This window comes from Limanda limanda, chromosome 1 (assembly GCF_963576545.1).
Source record: "Limanda limanda chromosome 1, fLimLim1.1, whole genome shotgun sequence".
Lineage (NCBI taxonomy): Eukaryota > Metazoa > Chordata > Actinopteri > Pleuronectiformes > Pleuronectidae > Limanda > Limanda limanda.
Window position 1 is genome coordinate 34,201,945 of NC_083636.1, and position 19,821 is coordinate 34,221,765.

Sequence of the window (19,821 nt, forward strand, 5' to 3'; positions counted from 1 at the left end):
AATTAACATAGAAGCATAAAAACGCAATAAATACAACATGCATAGGAGAGCAATAAAAAATGGGAAACCAGTATATATTTACTCACTGTTTACTTATTTACTCACTTTTTACCAATATTTATACAAAGTAACATTTATTTTGAGATAAACATTTCTGAATAAAAATATATAAAAAATATAAAAAGTGAAGTAAAAAGTGAAATGCAAAACAGTTAACAGTGTCATATTGCAATATGCAATGTAATGCACTATAATATAATATGATATGATATAATGTGTTAATTTAACACATCCTAGAGGTGTGGGGGTGGAATAAAAGTCAGAGTCAGGTGGGGGTCCCGGGCCTTGTTGATTAGGCCAACTGCAGTCATCACTTAATCAAGATCCACAACTAATTTTTATCACAATTAGGATTTTCCCTTTAATGATGATGCTTCATGACCAGGGCCGTGCACAGATTTGTTTTTTGGGGGGGTCAGGTGCCCAAGTGAAAAAAGAAAAACCCCTCTAGTAATAATTTATTGTAATTTAGTCACATACAGTCCTTCATTTTTAATCACTCGTTTATTTCCTTAAAGGGTTGGATCACCAGAGAAATGAAGATTCACTCATTATCTACTCACCACTAAGCCGATGGAGGGGTCGACTGAGTCCACAAAACACTTTTGGAGTTTCAGGGGTAAACAGAACAAAACCCAAAATTAAAATTCAACTCCAAACGGCGTCATTTACACCATATTTTTAGCCCTAATCTCCTCTGTTGTCCTCCTCTGGAGCCGAGTTCACTTCAGGCGCACACACATGGTGTAAATGAAGCCGAATTAATTTGAATGTCGGGGCTCACGGACACTTGACACCACAAGGGCAGTTTTTCTTTTCCAGTTGTATTTTTTTTAACGTTTGAAGATTTGTGGTCACCAGTTAATTAAATTGTATTGGATAGTGCTGCAAAGCTGTTTACCCCTGAAACTCCAGAAGTGTTTAGTGGACCCAACCCTCCCCTCCATCAGCATAGTAGTAGGTAGATAATGAGGGAGTTTTAGTTTTTTGGTGAACTATCGCTTTACGTACTGATACGCACATGAGGTTGTGCATTAGTACACACTCAGTGAAATACACATTTAGAGTATTTCAAACTCTATATTTACCTGGTCTAGACCAATAGGCTCTTCAGGGTTAGGGTTAGTGGTTGGATAAGAAAAGTCCAGGTTGGAGGAGCAGGGATTTGTGTGGTCTAGCAAATATTTGAACTCAAATACAGTTGTTGGGCATGACATGTTTTTGTTTAGAAATAACATTCTTTCTTGAGCACTATATCCTATTCCCATTTTGACCAATGAGAAAATTGGTCAAAACATGGTTAATACGTCTGTAATAGAGATTACAGATCTGCTATCAAGTTTCAAGTGTCATTCTCAGCATCAACAACATCAGGGTGTCACCTTTTCATTCATGTTTCTGTTGACATTAGCTTTTTCTCTCACGAAATCCAGCGCAAGTGAATAAAAAGAACGGTGGTTTACCATTGAATTCATTGTTCCCATCTCCAAACCACACTTCTTTAATGTTTCCATTTCCACACAGTGTAAGAAGGGCTCGAGTAAAGGACCCGGAGGAGAAAGCAGCCATTATATTACTTCAAATAAGTGCTGAGACTTAACTTAATCTGGTACAGATGTAGATGATCTGTAGATGGCTTGTTTGACCGAAGGTGAATCTCATTATTAGCTGTTCTTTTCCGCTGTGTGTTTTAAGGCCATTAGTTTTTATTCGTCTTGCCATTAATCTCACTGTCTTTAGCCCTAAAGTTAATGAAAGCACTTTTGTCTCTGAAACATAAAATGTTAGCTCATCTTAACATTAGGCCTTATTTTTGCACATTATGCAAAAGTGGTGGATATGATAAAACACGGGTCATATATATTTATCTATGAAACATAACATTTTAAATATGAAATATAAATCAAGCTATGAAAGTGCTGCAAGTTGAAGTATTTTGCCAACTAGCATGAGCAGGGCTAAAAAAGGATGCAGTGAGTAAAACAAAGCCAGGGTTTTTAAGAAGCTTCTTACTGGATAGAAAGCCTAACCAACCACCTGTGTCCACTGCGCAGCACTTTTTTTTGTTGGTTAGCTGTATTAGACAGATGCTTTTTAGAAAAGCTGTTGTTGTTGCTAAGCAACTAGTGAAACCCCGTCTGAAGACTGACACTCTTTTGCTAAAGGAATTATTTTTAAGTAAAACAGTTTGTCCTTTCAATTTAAAAAAAAAAGCAAAGAAATAAAAACACTGCTGCGAAGACTGGAGCCTGCTGGACGTGCACTAAACGGACACATTGGTGGCTAATTAAATCTGTGATTTATGTGAAGTTATTGCACTTACAGAATTTGTATTGCTACCACAAAGTATCACTCTGCTGTCACTGTAAACTTTGTCTTGTTTTGTTTAACACAAACAAAGATGGATATAATGACTCTGTAGAGAGATAGCAACTTGGAGAATTAAACATTTTTGTTTTTGCCTGAGGAAATGTGCTTTGGAGTGTGGGAAATCGAGGCTGACCAATAAAGCAATATCACTAATTATCGTGATATAATTTTCATCTGTAGCATTATAGCTTAAGTCCCATATATATGGATATATTTCTTAAGAATTGTGTAAGCACAGCAAGGATGTATAAACTGATCTACCGCAGATTTGTTAAATATTTAGCTATTTATCAAATGTTTAACACCACAACCTTTGTATTTATCTTAATAATGATCAATAACAACCGATATCAACATTTATCTCTTGATATTATTCTTGGACAGATCACCCAGGCCTAATAAAAATTGCTGTATAAAGATCAGTATCAGATAAAAAATACCCTTGCCTTCAATTTTTATTTTCCAGTGAAATGATTTCCTGTGGAGTGTCACGGCTCTCTCAGTATGTAAAGGTGAGTGCGTGTCTTCTTCTTTATTCACTGCACAGTGCTTTGCAGTACTGAAATGAACCTTGAAAGTTTTCTGTGTGCTAATGTTTGAAAAAATTGAATGTACCAAAATGAGATTGGTGCAACTTCTTATTACTGAGAGAAACAAGGTTATACAACTGACAAAAAATGGAAAATGATTTAATTCCTTTTCCTGATCTATTACAAATGTATACAAAAGTGAAGGCAAAACAGCAATTTGTGCATAATTTAGTCAGTTTACTACAAAACATTTACCTCACATCGTATAAAACATATTGCTGTTGATCATTTCTCTTTTGGGTTAATGGTGAACGTTGTCGTCTTTTTGAAAAAAACGTGTATGTGTGAAGGCTCCATGGTAATACAGCTGCAAGTATGGATTGGAAGTAAAAGTGCCGTGCAATGCAAAACAATGAAATAAAGGCAGATATAATCACCATTACTGTCTCCTTATCTCAAGCAAGTTTTGCAGTCTCCATAAGTTAATTTAGGTAACATAATTACAAGTGTCTGCAGAATGTAAAGCACTTTGCTGCTTTCAAAAAGGGTCAGCTCTGAAAAGAAAGTAGTTCACAGCAAATAAAATGAAATAAAATGGCTAATGATGGAGGCACAGCAGCCCTCATAGCACAGTGCTACTGTATATTCAGGTTGTGTCGATGAACGTTACAGTGAAATGGTAAGGCTGTCTTGTTACTATAGTTACAAAGCCGTGGTTCTAAGAAGAAAACTTGATAAATGATCCCTTGCATACTTTGCTCTGATTGCAGTGTTGAATATTTAGTAAAATGTCAGCAGAGGCACACACAAGCTGCACAAGAACCCGAAAAAGTAAACATTAAGTTCTGGTCGGCTCAGTCGTTACTATACATCGATCACGGAGCCAGAGTGTCGAGTCAGATGGTACATTTACAGAGATTTAGACAAAGAGGGAGACACAAAGAGAGAGACAAACTTATATTTAGAATGTGAGAGTCAATAACGTCAGTGCAATATAACCCAGGGAGCCGCATATTCGTTTGTTTTTTTATCATCAAATCTTTCTTTTTTCTCCGCTGAATGAAACTGCTGCTGTTCTTCTTATATTGACCATTTGACATAAATGGAGCAGGGACACAATAACGGTGCAAAGGAGCAAATACAAATCCCTCTATCGGGTGATATCATCCTTCTGTGTAGATGCAGGAGACCTGACTTGTGAAGTGGTCGGCCCCAGTGAAGAAATCTCCTCCATGAAAGTCTTGATTAGGAGTCACATTGTGCACTTGGCTGGGGATATTAAACTCTGCACACGGACACGCGCACAGACATACACACACACACAGACACACAAACATATGAATAGACATGCACACCCACATATGCATGCTGGTAAATCCAATGGCAATAAGGGGCTATTTTGTTTAGATTGTATTTTCATTACCTGCAATGCAGGGAAGAGTCGTCTGTGTGGTTGCCTCCCCACTGGGATTATTGACTGCTGGAGCGAGGCTGTCACCAAAGGCATCAACTTGCATCAGCTGACTCGAACTGGTCTCTGCTGTGATCCCACCATATTGTGGAGGACAATAAAGCATCTTCATCTGCCCTGAGAGCTCTGCAGGGTAAATGAGAAATCCTCACTCTTTTATTCTTATACAGAGCAGTTTAATTAAAGGTCTATTGCCTCACTCCCTTAAATTATACATTGTGCGGCATCGGACCTCATAAAAGAAATAAATTGTGCATCCCGGTCTTTTTAAACCCCGTCTTTATCTCGCAGTTAAAACTGAACCTCGTGTTTCTGAGCACGTCGTCAACATCACTGTGGCTGTCAAGTCTTGGGGGAGGTGTAGAGGTGATGTCTATTTAAAGGTGCATAGAGAGAAGCTGCCTGATTCCGTCTAACTAGAAAATCACCAGCCACCTGCTTCACATCGTAAAGATATACTGCACAATTAATGTGCATGTGAGAAAATCTGTTCAAACAGATTGTCAAACCGCCCACACGTTTGCTAATAGGCTCAGATGTGAAACTTGCACCATAAACCACTTTCAGATGACCCTCCCCCCTCCAGCACAACTGTATTTACATCTTTGCAGCGGGTGTTTAGACAAATCTGGGAAATGCACGGATAATAGACTCATCCCAGTACCCGGATTGTGATCCGCGAGATCAGGAGGCCTGCTCGGCTGCTTCAGATCCCGGCTGTTCTGCAGGGAAGCCCCATTGGGAGGAGGCGGGAGGCAGGTGGAAGAGCAAGAGCCACGCTGGTCCCCAGGGAAGAGCTGGTGAGGGGAAGGATCAACAAACCTGAAATATTTCAGACTGAATTAAGTACTCTGTTCCACACGTTAAGAGAAATAACAATATATATATTTTTTCATTAACTAAACAATTATTGGGTAGCTTCTAACATACACAATCATATAGTACAAAAAAAATCATTGAAAACAATAGAGAATTTTTGGCTGTTTCATGATTTGGTTTTACGGCACTTTTAAGGTGCAATTCATATATTTAAATATGAAAAAATAATTAAATACATTTCTCCAATATTAAAAATGATGACTCACTATATTGTATATATATAATAAGGACGGGGCAATATTATTATATTTATATGCCCCGTTCTTCCCTGAACACGATTCAACGTCGTATAGTATCGTGATGTATGTGATGACATCAATTAATGCAAAAAAACGTCACCATCACATCCATTTATACTTTTTTCAAACCAGTGACTGAGATCAAAAACCTCCAAGATCCCGATTGTTCTCAATGTTCGTCAAACACACACCTTTATGAACCCAGCTCCGTATGTGTCACAGTTCCACACAAAAGCACAATGGCCAGTTAGGCTACAAATAAATCATCAATCACGACCACAAGATTGATTGTGTGGCTTGGAAATTGACAGAAGCGGCAAGGGAGGCACTCTAGCTGCACTTTATGATGCATTGTTGTCTATATGCACAATGTGGGCTGTGCAACACAAGCTCATTCTTAGCGTTTTCTTAGACTCTACTGCAAGTCTCTTCCTACTGTCTTTTATCTCATCACATTCTCATATAGATAATGGATCAAAGACGCTGCTCCTCCTGTCTTTAGTGTAATCACTCTGAATAGACGAGCTAATTGAACATGTTATTCTCTAAAAGAAAAGATAGAGACTTCTTCATGTAACTCATTGTTGAAGTAGTGGATTTAAATAGTGATGACACCCCTGCTGCTAGGTTTGCCCAAGTAACACATTTGTACGTCTACTTGGCAACAACAGGAATATTAAAGGAGGCAAAGTTTGGTGCCAAAGTACCGAACGACTGAACCCAAAGGAATCCCAGAAAAACGAAAATGGCAACAAGGATTTTACGATCGATTTAACATCTAAAAAAAAAGTAATTACACTGTCCTTCTTCTCCCACTGCTCCTTAAATGGTGTTTTTTTGTTTCTTTTTTATGATTCACTTATAGAATTCCTCAGCCGCTCCTGTCGGTGGCTATAGCATCCATTAATACCGGCGGTCGAGACCAATGAGGCAAGGAGGGGTCTGCTTTCACAGCCCAATTGTCTGCCCAGAATCCTGCGGTGAAAGCTCTGGCCTGCTGCTGATATGAGAACAATCGCAGCCAGTGAGGGAACCGTGAGCATCTGGCTGCTCAGAACGGCAGAAATCCTCTATCACATGCTTTGAAGTGTATAGATGAAGGGACGCCTTCCTATGGGTCGACCAGGGAAATGTGTTGCTGGCCATCCCCAAACTCGAATGCTACTCACTCCCAACTGCAGCACCCACCCGCCCGCCCACACACACACACACACACACACACACACACACACACACACACACACACACACACACACACACACACACACACACACACACACACACACACACACACACACACACACACACACACACACACACACACACACACACACACACACAAGAACCACAACAAAACACAAAATCCCAACCCTTTAGACTTTTTCGTTTTCCACCCAGGGTGCATAAAAGAGCTTTTTTTTTTCTTCTTGATGATTCTAATTATGAGCTTATAACCTTGAAACCATGACAACCGATGTTTAAATTGATTGTTTCAGTTCGTTAGGAAAGAAAAGAGAGAAAAGGAGATTTGTTAGGCATTTTAATCAGTCATGGTTTGAAGTTCTAACGGTGCCAATGGGAAAACAAAATGGAAACAAAAAAAACAAGTTGGCTTGCAGAGTATAGCTAACTGATCCAACTGTTGACTCTAATGTTGCTGTTCCCAGTATTTCAAATAGAAAAGGATTTGTTTACTAATGAATATGCATATGAATCCCAACACGGTATCTATTTTTACGTCGGCAAATAAACTATCTGGAATTCCATCACATAATTTACTTTGTGCATAATTTTGAATAATAATAACATAGGTTGAATGATTTATATTGGAGTGTATGCTTTCCTCCACAGGTTGTTTGCTCCTGTTTCTGTTTGTTTGTGTGTCGGTTTATTTGTTGGCACGATCACACAAAAACTTCTGAACTGATTTACACCAAACTTGGTGGGTGGATGTGGCCCGGGATGAACCCAATATATTTTGAAGCAGCTGCGGATTTTCTTTACCATTTCAACATTTTCATTAATTTATCATACACTAAGGCACAGATCTCTATTTTCCACTTGTTAGCAGTATATTTCATGACGGATAAATCCTTTCTACCATCACACCATTACATTTTTTAAATAGGATTTCTACTATAAGAACTACACAATCATGTGTGCGACTGTTTGGCCTTGATGGAGGTTTGCACTCTACCGACTGCCATTCTACGTTATACATGGATTATATGCTAAAGAATACAAACCACGACAGACTTAACCCGATCAAAAATAATCCTCAGTACCTGTAATTATCTTGTAAGGAGCCAAACAGAGTCAGGTGAGGATTGCTGGTGGAGTCGTGTCCCTGTGGAGCAGCTGAGGAACAGGGATGACAGACACTTCACAAATCTAATAGATAAGCCTATTATGTGCACATGGTTGCAAGGGGGATACGTTATCATACTATATGATTTATTCATCTAGTTATTTTTATACATAAATACAACTTATTAATGCAAAGAGTCCGACCAGAGACATACCGGAGTATGACTCATAGGAGGCACCAGGGGACGGGTTTAAGTTGTCTGTCCTTGCCAGAGGAGAGAGGCTTGGCTGCAGAGCGTGGATGGTTAAACAGTCAGTCAACGGGTCCTGGTTCACACCAGCTGCAGATCTCATCTACAGAAACGACATTGAACATAAACAGCGCTGTCGTGCATGAACATTTATTAGATTCGGGCATATTTTCCTTTTAATTATTCTAATGTAAAATATTACTTTAAATTATAGCATTTTCAATGACCTGTGTTTTTTATATTATGCAGATGATTTTTTTAATTTGTAAGATATCACAAAGTAAGGTTTTACACATCTGACTTCATTACCACACTTCCTCTAGCAAATCACCTCAGACACGAATTGTAAGATGTTAATAAATCTTCATTAGATCTGATCCTTGGACATAAAATTCAATGAGAAAGACATTAATTCTTATTAGATTAAGCAAAAAAATATTAAATCATGACAAAATCAAATTTAAATGAATCTATGGTAGCCAGATTAGGCTTTTGAAGATGGGAATCTTGCAGGAAAACCAAACAGCTTTTATCTCTCTTTCTACCCACATTTCCTTTGACTCTACTTCACTCAAATACAGAGAGTGAAGAGACAAACATGCAAACACACCAATATATAGAATAACGCTGAGAGTTTGTGTTCATCTAACATACACTCCACCTACAGAGTCAGGAGTGAAATCACAATTACAATCAACATTTGTTACTTGAGTTTTTAATGAAAGAAGCTGCGTGTGTGGGAGACTTTGTAAAATGTCGCTTTTTTAGAAAACTCCCACCTCTTTGTCTGTATCTATGGTGACATAACCCTCTGTAAGAGCTAAAGAGCATGAATCTCTCGCACACGTGTTGCAAATTTGTTACAGCGGCGACGAGACTGATCTGAAAATCTGCGACATGCGGTCACGTTGCTTGGCAAGTAAAGCGAGTGACAATAATCTTAATTGTGTGTATTTCTGTGTGACCAAGCTCTTCTGTGTGTTGACCTCAGCTTGGGTGTACGCACGGTGTAAACTGACGAGACAGCTAGGTGGCTATTTACATCTGACTGCATGCGCGCCGAGATGTTAGTTAATGAAAGTTAATTACATTTTTCTGCGAGCAATTAAGTTGCCGAGCTCAGCAGAGTGGAATGAGGAGAGGATGTACTCAGTATCACCGGCTGACAAATGAAAGCACAATGAAATGAAACTGTGTTGATGCAGCTTTGTACATGATCGTAATGTTGAAGCGATGCCGTGCACTTGAGAACATCGCTGCTGTGATCCGGTTCAAGGTCTCAAGTTAAAACTAATGAACCTAATCGGCTGTGTCTTCATGGGGAGGCTGCGACCGGTTCTGACAATTTGCAGACCTTGAAATTCATTTTAACCGCCCCCCTGCTTTGATCGATACAAGGAGGCCACAGTGCGTCGAAGAGTCTGCACCCAACGGATTTGAGAAGTCCTGCGTCAGAGCACCTTGAGCACAGTGGTCCACCGTGTTCACCTTTATCAAGTCATGTGCAAATGACATCAGGCTGCCACAAAGTGAGCCCATTCAAGTCTACACACATCAAGTCTACTGCTCACATCGCTCTGTGTTCTGTTATTTCAGACGTCAGATGACAGTGACGCATCAGTCCTTTAAAAAAACTTCATTCATAAGATGCCATGTTACGGCATTGTTAGAAGTAAAATGGAAAAAGTCTTCAGTGGTCATATTAACGCTTTCATGAGCATTTGGAATCATTCTTTTCCATCATTGTACAATTTTTAAATAAAACCCTCACTAAACATCTGCCTCTGGCCTCAGGATTTGGGATAAGGATTATCTTTCATGAGTTGTAGGTGTTCACATCATGCAATCACACACAATTGTATATTTTCTTTAAAAAAGCCTTATTTAGAAACACGTAATACTGCGATTGTCTCAGAACAGGTATTTGACAGACTCACAGTAAATGGATTAATCAGCACAACCTCCAATCTGGATTCATCTGTACCAAACCCCTTTGTACTTCATGCTTGTGCATCTACATGAACCCTCTTGTCTTTGTACTTTCTTTTTAAAACAGGACTCAATGCATTGGCTACATGTCTTTTACTATTTGTTCCCTTTGTCTGTTACATACAGCTCACTGTTTCCATAATCGCTTGGGTTTTTAAGTTGTTGAAAATACTCTCTGAAGAATGAAAATGTTTATTCTCAAAGAGAACTCCAACTGTAAAGATTGTGAGTTGTGTTGCAGAGATCGTGTACCTTCTTCCGTAAATGTCGCTCTTTAGAGGAGTGGGATTTCACGTGTTTCCTCAAGGAGCTGGGATCCGTGTAACGCTTGGCACAGCCAGGCACCTGGCACGCGTACGGCTTCTGCGTACAACCACAGATATCATGAACACTTAGAGACCACATAGAGACAAAGACACACACACACATAGCTGTACAACACCATCTGTATTTGCACGTGTGTCTGCCCACCCGGGCTGCCACTCACTGTGTCCAGGTGTGTGCGCTGGTGTTTGGCTCGGTCACTGGAGTTGCTGAAGGCCTTGTGGCAGCCCGGGTGCTGACACGTGTAGGGTTTCTCCCCCGTGTGGCTGCGCAGGTGGATCTTCAGGTTCTCCAGCCGAGAGAAACCCTTCCTGCAGCCGTCGAACTGTAACCACATGCAAACCCAGTCAAAGTCGATACGAGTCCAACAAGCGTCGCACGCGTACTCGCAGAGCTGGGAACTTATTAGTTGGAATCGCTGCAGACAAAAAGGCTGCTGACCTCAGTGTGTGGGAGGGAGTGAAAGACGATGCAGCCTACAGATACACATTACAATGGAAAAATATTGGGTGATTTAATCTCAACTGACACCACAGCATGTGTTAAATGATTTCAGTTTTAAGTTTGACAGGCAGCAAAGACGTGAGGGGGGTAAACATTTGGCAGGGACAGATGCATATTTTGTTTTACACGCTTTATTCAAGTCATGAGCAGAATCTATTGTATTACTTGTCTTTATATTTGTATTACAAAGCGACCTTCATTTTACAATTAGTTAATCCCCAACTGGATGAGAATTATTTTGAGAATTTGTACTTTCCATGGATCTTGAACCCTTTTGATTACAGTCCAGGTCTCTTCTAGGTAACTTCACTCTCATTTCAAGTGATAGAGAACCTAATGAACAGAGGCACATGAATGTTGGAAATCTGTCTTTTCCTATTTCCCTCTTTTTTTGTGTCCCCCTGCTACAAAATAATAAACAATGTCAAAGCAAAACTTGCATACACTGAGAGAATCATGAGGCTTTGCACTTTCATACTCAAAACTGTAGACTTTCCAGAAGGCAACGCTGTCATTTGGCCCGTTTTCTCATCTCCAGTACACATTTAAAATTCACTATACTTAACGTCTTCTCAGCCTTTCAAAAACACATCTCTGATGGTCATTGGTGTCACCAGCAGGGGTCAGTGTTCATACACACATCAACGTATTGTCCTTTTCTGTTTTCAATCCTTTATCCTCGATCACCTTGACAGCAGCTGGTATCAGTTACAAAAGTAACTGTCACTTTAAGTGAGCTATTTTTAATACATACACAACTAATATGAATGATTAACTGCATCATACTGAAGACCTGGCACTCGCACTGTGTCGTGAGAACCAAGAAAACACAAATATCCCAGTTTTCTTTTTTTATCCAATGCGACTACGGTGACTTCACTGCAGAAACATGTGAGTCATCCAAGCTTTTTTAAGGCCAGGACCTTACTCTCCCTCTTCCCGCTCTCAGGGGGGTTTGGAATTTCCTCACTAAATGTTGTGGAGGAAAAAACAAACACACGGAGCATGTCCAATTCTGTTTTTGTTCCTTCAAGACTGGATTCCTCACATTCTCATACCTGCAGGTCATCACTGCCAGAGCCAAATTAAAACTTGTCTCTCTCTTTCCCATTAATAATTCACTTATAACATTCATTTACATTCCACAAAGAAGTTCCTATCATTCCTTCCTCACAACAGGGCTAATTGATCTATTCTCGAAGAAAAAAAAACGATGTTTCTGAATTTGAACTTGCCTGTAAAGATTTCAATCACTTTGAGTTGAACCCGGTTAGCAGAAAAGCGATTGTTATGAGTCAATAACATGGCAATCATCTTTTGAATGATGAATGGACTGTGGTTGTATTCTGGAAATGCCAAAATTGCAGAAGGTCTCGGGTTGATCGGCAGTGAATATGAAGAGTTCCCGACATTTTGTCAAAGCAAACGGACTAAATTTGAAACTGGGCGGATGAGTAACACAAAATGAGAAATGCTTCTTTTAACCTCTCAGCCTCCCCCCCCCCCCCAAATCTTCCATTGAGCGCTCTTTTCCAATTCTGTTGAGGTTGATGCATTCGAAAAGTACCGATCCTTAATATAAACTGAAGAAATAACAGAAAACCCTCTTGGCTGAAGTTTGGCAAGAAAAAAACCCTCCAGCAGAGGCCGAGATAAATGGCCTCTCGCAACCAAAGTGGAAGCACAAGCGAGAACCAACATGAATCTAAAATACTGCCAGGACTCCGGGACCAGCCAGGGGTACGTAGCTGTGTAACTCTCTCTCTCTCTCATGAAGCGCTCATAAAGCACGGAGGGCTCTTTAGTTGGTCGCAGGGGACGTGGGGGGGCTGAAACAGAAGCAGCACGGCTCCTCAGTGTAGATCAGTGTTACAGCCAGAGTCTGACAGGCCCTGGCAGGTCGACTCGCGCCCTGGCTGCTGTGAGATGACAGCGACGGTCTGTGCCAGCAGCGTCCGTCCATGTGCCCAGTCTCACTCTGAGGTCAGCTCACTCTGGACCAGACTCTTCTCTGTTGCACCGCTGATATCTCTCATTTGTTTGCTAATTTTTGTTTCAGCTGTTTCCTCAAACTGTGTGTTTTCAGTAGGACTATGTGATAAAACAATAACAGTAACAGCAACTTAAAAGTCTTTTGATCAACCTCAGATTTTTTCAATGTTTTGCTGTTTATCAAGTGTTTTTCATTCTTTGCTCATAATGAACAGTTTAAAACAACAACCTTCACTCAGGAGCATGAATCAGCCTTTAGACTTTAAAGAAATAATAATGTGAATACTTTTTATCTTGATATAATTTTTCTCCATACTTATCTCTACTTTTTTTTTAGCTTTTACATCCCTGTTATTAATGAGAAAGTATAGTTTTGTGACATCCTCAAATTACACCCAAAAAAATGCAGTACCGTTACCAGAAAATAAAATACAAACTTTTAAATAAATAAAAGCATAATGTAATTTAATGATACCGTGAACAAGCCTTTAGCAGTGATTGCAATACTCTGTAATATAATTATGGACAATCGTGATTCGTTCATGATCATTAACTTAATGAAACACAATATACACATAATATAATTTAGATTCAATTTGGAACATAGTGATTTGTTTCCCGAAGCTGAATAATAGTAAAAGTGAATTCCAGGTATTGGAGCAAAAGTTCCCGGAGCCGAAACCAAGCGAATGTCTAAATTGTTGTCAAACCTGAAATCTCAGGCTTGACATGACTAGGGTTCGAATTACAAGCAGCTCAAATATGGAAATTCAGAGGATTAACAAAGAACAAAGGGTTTTAATTCTCATTTTATGCAAATGCTCTTGTTGAACACAGCATTATTAATTAAGGGTGAAGTAAATCGCGATTAGCACGGCAGTAATAGCACAGAAGGATTGGGTGTAAACTATTTAAAAAATCCTAAATGATAAGCCGACACACAATGATAGTGGGAATCTGCTTTGTTTGAGGTCTGAGTTCAAAAGAGGCTTTTAAAACCTTGTGTTTTTAAATCACGACGCGTAAACACGCTGTTCAATCATCACTAAAACAGATTGTGAAATGACAAGTACAAGTCTGGACCTGCCCTTTACGTTCCCTGTGTAACAAGAGCCGTCTCATTGTTCTGTTGCCGTCTCGCACTTGTTTCTTCTCTCTGGCGTCAGTTTGCTCACCTGCCAGTCGTTTCCCTATGGTTCTATATCTTTGTGCAGTTGTGTACTCTGAGTGGTGGGTTCAGTTTTCTCTGTGTAAACTCAGAATCTCTAAAAATACACAATCGTTCTCGTGTCTATGAAATTAACCTCAGACGTGACCTAAAGAAAATCAAAAGTTTCTCATTAAAGTACGGGAGCGATAAGTCTTCTGTGTTGTCTCTATTTATTTTCTCTCTTCAGTTAAAATCAGGCTGTTCTATAATTGCTCCACACAAGTACCCACTTTATTTGACTTCCATTATTGGCCATGGGTTGTTTCCACGGATACTTTCGTCCTTTATTGAATGATGACACGCAACACAGACCTGCAGCCAACAAAATGTGGCCCCATGGCAACAGAGTGGGCTTCAGCTAATAAGTGAGTACCGTGGTGCAAAAGGTTGACTGCAGGTATGCACGGTGTTAATCATTGACACGTTCAAAGCGCGTTTGGCAAGTGGTTGGTCAATTACTCACCTAATTCTCAAGTATTCTCCCAGTGGGGGTTAGAAAAAGACCACTTAATGGTCCAAAAGTTGTAAATTGTAAAAAAAAACAACAACACACACATGCAATGTCAACAACTATTAAATGGATTTCCATGACATTTAGAACAGACATTCTTGTTTCCAGACAATAAATCCTGATAACGGGCACTACCATGAGGTAGGTATTTTGGACTTAAGTGAAATAACGATAGAGTGGATCGCCATGAAATTTATTTATAGATTACCCAGACAATACATTTGATGATTTGATGATTTTCACTTATACTGCATAAGAGAAAATCAAACATGTATTGGAACCGATTATATATCATCCAGCCACACTGCCCATCAGATATATTGAGTTATCTATTTTGGTATTTATTGAAATATTGCAGCAGCTAAAATGACTGTGAAATCAGGTACAGATATTAATGGCTTGGTCCAGGAAGATTCCTCATCTCTACAGTGATCACCTGATATTGAATGTAATGTCACAAGTAGGTTATAACTGCTGTTACCTCATCCAAAGAGGTTATGAAGGATTTCATTGCAAGTATTGTCCGCAGGATTTTGCAAAACTAAAAACCGTTCCCATCACAGACAAAAACAAGATACAAACTAAAGAGATTTAATTAAGTTTCAACACATATGAAAGAGTTAGACCGTTCCATCTTGGAGAGACAAAGCCAACAGTTCGTCAACGACAAGGCCCGTGGCTAAATGCCAACTCTTTGGCCGCAGACACAGACCTGTGGAGAGCCAGACTGTGGGACATCACCTTCCCAGAACAACAGCCAAGTTCTTCAGACGCTGGCCGGGCGAGTCCCCTGCTGCGGCTGACAGGCTCAGTGGCTACTAGAGAGCCACGGGGCCAGAGCTAAAGTGCCAGGCCTCCTTTGTGCAGATGTAACAGCTACATAATTGACTCAACTCCCACGTCACTTATCACAGCGCTCCGCTAATTACTCCACGGCCAAACTTAAGAGGAAAGAGGGGCCATATTTCTGATCTAAACCTTGGTCATAGAAAGCACATGAAGGTTTTCTTCCCCCCTAGCTTTGGATATTGTGTCTCTGAATCATACACTTAAAATTGAACTCAGTGAGCTCCTTCATGTTCCTGCTTTGACTGCATACACTCAGCCCTCCTATGGGTAATGCCATTCATCTCATTGAGAAAACGCTGTGTGTATAGAAGGTGAGATAGAATATGGAATATTTTTTCTGATATGTAGAGGTCAGGCGCTATAAAAAAATTAAGTTGCATGAAAAGAGACGGTTGTGAGTGCATGCTGTACCGTGCACTTGTTGGGTTTCTCTCCGGAATGGACCCTCATGTGGATGAGAAGCTTGTATCGGGCGTTGAAGGGCTTGAAGCTGCGTGGGCAGCCCAGCCAATAGCAAGTGAAATCCTCGGCCTTCCGCTGATCCACATGCAGCTTCTCTATGTGCCTCACCAGCTCCTCCTTTCGGTCATACACTGCACTGCAGTCCAACCACTTGCAGCACAGGGCCTCATAGTCCTCCAGCTCTCCTTCTTCTTCCTCCAGCATTGGTACCTGGGGTAAAAAGCCCATCCCGTGCCTTGGAGGAAGCATGGGGTCCTGAGATGAGGGCTTCACTCTGCAGCGGCGGCTGGAGAGGTGAACATGCTGGTGGGAGTGGTAAGGTGGCGGAGGCCCCTGTGGACCTGTGGTCAGCAGAGCTCGCTGTAACTGGGAAGGTGTCAGCAGGTTGTTGGAGGTTTGGCTGCAGCTCTCTAAAGTTCTCTCCAGCGCCCCACCGTCCTCCGGGAGGCACTGCTGCTCCACCACCATATTCGCCATCTGGCTCTCCAGACCCCCGGCCTCTTCGAGCACCTGCATTCGGCCGCACACTGTCTGTGGGGCCGTAGCCCTGGAGAAGCCCGGCATGCCGTAGTGATGGGAGTGGGGGATACAGCGCCCTTTCACACCCAGGAAGTGACCATAACCCTCAGACTGGACAGGTGAGAGTGTGGAGTGGGAGGCTGGAGAGCAGCGGGAACCATTGATATAAGCCACGAGGGAGGTGGGCGACGTGCGTATGATTGAGTTGAAGTCAGTGCCCATGACATCTGACAGAGGAGACATGGAGAGAGCTCTCTTCTTGGCCCGAGACGCCCTGGGGCTTCCGGCGTCCGCTGCAAACAGGTACGAAGGCAGGGAGGCGGAGGTGCTGGTGCCTCCTGACGTGGTTGTGCCGGACATGGCCGTGCCCGGTGAGACGCTGAGCTGCTCGCCTCCCTCGCTGGCCTGGGTGGAGCACTGAGGTGGTCCCAGCGGGGGGAGCACACGGTAGCCATATGGCCAGTCGTGTCTTCCACTAAACACTGACTGTGTTTCAAACAGACTGAGGGTAGTGGATGCCAGGGATTCTCTGGACAGTAAGGACCTGGAACACATTGTTGTTATCCACTTTAGTAACACTGTAAAGGTTTAGTGAGCTCATCATCATATAATGAATTTGATATTGCCCACCTGGCGTCCGTGTGGGGAACTGTTACACCGTGTAAACAAGACGGAGGAAATGTCTGGCCTTTGACAGAAGTCACTGTCAGGTTAGCAGCAGCTGCTTGACCGAATACCTCCATGGTGTGATCAGACACAGGACAACCTGCTGGACCTGAACCCCAGAATTTCAAAAAAACAGATCATCCACATGAGAAACACAATAAGGTTACAACAGAGACACAACTTTTATCCACATTCAACAAATCTCCACGAATCAGTTCAGCTTGTTAGCATATTATTAAACAAGTCTCAGGAAAAGATATTCAATCCTAATTAAAATTAAAAGCATCAAATTTATTCTGCTTTAATAAAAGTTTATACAGTAGATTGTGGAGTTCCCCTCCCCCCGGTCACCTCCTGCTCGGCCTGAGACACTTTCTGCTCTGTTAATCACAAATGAGCTTTTCACCTCCTTCCACTTTTCCTCGGTAGAAATTTAAGGACAGCCTTTATGCTTGGTTAATTATCAATAAATAAGAGGCCGAGAAGTCGAGCAGGGAGCCGGGCGAGGGTTGTGAGGAGCAGCTTGGGAACGAGCTGAGTCTGCTCACCACATCGCTCTGCCAGACTTTATCATTTTATTAGATGAGTGCCCTGATTTTGCTGATTACATGCAGACCATGGGTGTGTTGAGTTACAAGCTGAACGCTGCGGTGTCCAAATACTCATCGGGAGAGTAACTTTAGTTTTTTACCTTTGAAGCTGCTGTTTGAGGAGCCCGGTTTCGTCCGAGTGGTATTGGTCACTGTTGTGGTGGGAGGAGGATGAGCAGGTACTTGCAGTTGTGGGGAAGCAGTGGGCACGTTGAGATGTTTCCCGTAAGTCAGCACCTGCCTGCGGAGGCTCAGGGTTGGAAGAACCACGAGGCTCCTGCTCTGGTTCCCAGAGGCCAGGGAGTGGACGTCTCCTGATTTGGCTGTCTCTGCTCCCGAGGAGGGACTCAGATTGGGCCGTGGCGAGGGGGACATGGGGATCCTGATGGACTGGTGTCCCGCGATCATGCTCAGTGACGGGGACACGTTGCATGGAGACACCAGGAGCTGGCAGCCTTTTCCGCTCATGGCTGAAACGTTTTGTCAGTTGAACTGTAGTTGCATATCAAAAAAGTTGCTTTACTCAGGACCTGGTGGTATGCAGCTCATACCTGTTGATGATTCAAAGACAAGAAATCATAAAAGTATATGAGACATTAATTAAGAGGATCTGAAACCTGTTGTTCAGAAGTTCTACGCTCATGAGCAAATCACAACTGAACTGTTGCGATTCATTAAATTTGCTTTAGACAGGCGCTGATAGTACACAATTCTACCTGTTGATAAATTAACAAATAAAGAATCACTGAACTAAAACATGGGATTTCATTTTTTTAAAATTACTATTAAACACACTATGTACTTTCTTCATACTTTGAAACTTCAGGAACCACTCAACCACAAACACCATAACTTTGCATTGCACTTAACAAAGTCCTTTCAGGTTTAAAACATATCGATAACTATTAGTTGATCATTAAATAGTAAAAAATGTAATAATGTAACAAAACAAAAAAATACATAGAATTATGACGAAACAGTCTGTAGTAAAATTGTAAAAAAAACTATAATAATATAATAAAATACAAAATTAAACAATAATAACAATCTATTAGATAATAGTGAAAAATATTATTCTATAAAAAAATTGAAAATGTTTTATGATGAAAACAGTATATTAGAAAATAATGATACATATAATTGTATAATAAATTATAACATTCAAGGAGTACCTCCACAAGAAAACAGATTTTATTATGTCTTAACTTGTTAACTTCTTCTTTAATAAACAACATGATGAGGGTAAACAACTTTTTTTTAACAAATCAAGTTTGGGCTGTAAAATTAGTTTAACTGTCGTCTGTAGATTCATTAATTACTATTTCAACAAAGTTGGAATTTGTATTATATATAATACAAATAAATAAGCAGGAATAAGAGTTGTGCTTTGTATTTAATATTTAAAAACGTTCTACTAGAGAACAGTCCACTATGTGAAACAATACAAAAATGACCTTTACAGTCAACTTTTTCATCCCAGGACGACGCGTGAACTTCTTACCTGCTGTAGTTGTCGTCAACACTTTCTCCCGAGTGGCGCGTCAGGTCGGGACGCGTGTGTGCGCTTGAGTGCGCGGAGCAGCGACTGGGTCTGGGACTGGGTCTTCGGCTGCAGGAGAAGAGCTGTGGTCTGGTTCCGAGCAGACCTGGTGATGGTTGTTCTCTCTGAGCCTCAGAGGAGGAATGTCTCTCTCCTCCTCACCACCACCAGCAGCACCACATCCACCTCCACCTCCCTGTTACCAGGAACTACTTTTCTCTACTCCCGGCGCCCTTTTGCCCTTCACACCGGCTTCGTGTGGACTTTCGCACTAAACAGTAAATAATTGAAGACTTTTTATTTTTAGTCGCAGGTTTGTTGGTTGCTCCTATTTTGCGCGTGCGTATTGGAGGCAGTCTTCAGGTTGAGCGCGCGCGCCATCACGTCACCATGTGAATTTGAACTATTGGCATAAGAATCAATCTGCATTATTTAGTTGTTACAAAGTTGTATGAAGTAATATCATGATTCTAAATAAAAAATGTAAAGCTTTTTAAACCCATTTTATTTAAAAGAGCACATCCCACTTTTGTCAAAAGTTATAGAGCAACAATTTAA

At 41.0% G+C, this 19,821-nt stretch overlaps 1 protein-coding gene across 1 annotated transcript; it reads right to left on the bottom strand.

Annotated features, from left to right (window-relative positions):
• Nucleotides 1–4,123: 4,123 nt before the first annotated feature.
• On the bottom strand, nt 4,124–18,191 carry glis3 (GLIS family zinc finger 3). The gene is made up of 10 exons (XM_061080084.1): nt 17,825–18,191; nt 17,098–17,236; nt 15,898–17,011; nt 10,584–10,745; nt 10,349–10,459; nt 8,072–8,210; nt 7,835–7,907; nt 5,096–5,253; nt 4,381–4,557; nt 4,124–4,254 (listed from the first exon to the last, which is right to left on the bottom strand). Exons 1-10 carry the CDS (start codon nt 18,189–18,191, stop codon nt 4,124–4,126), a joined length of 2,571 nt encoding a protein of 856 aa, XP_060936067.1.
• Nucleotides 18,192–19,821: the final 1,630 nt, after the last annotated feature.

Excerpts from the sequence above, each read along its gene's own strand:
- glis3 (XM_061080084.1), bottom strand. The coding sequence starts at position 18,191 with ATGAGCGGAAAAGGCTGCCAGCTCCTGGTGTCTCCATGCAACGTGTCC. Across the intron at positions 10,460-10,583 it reads AGCGCACACACCTGGACACA|AAGCCGTACGCGTGCCAGGT; the intron begins GTGAGTGGCAGC and ends GGTTGTACGCAG. Across the intron at positions 4,255-4,380 it reads TCTTCCCTGCATTGCAGGTA|CGTGTGCAGAGTTTAATATC; the intron begins ATGAAAATACAA and ends TGTGCGCGTGTC.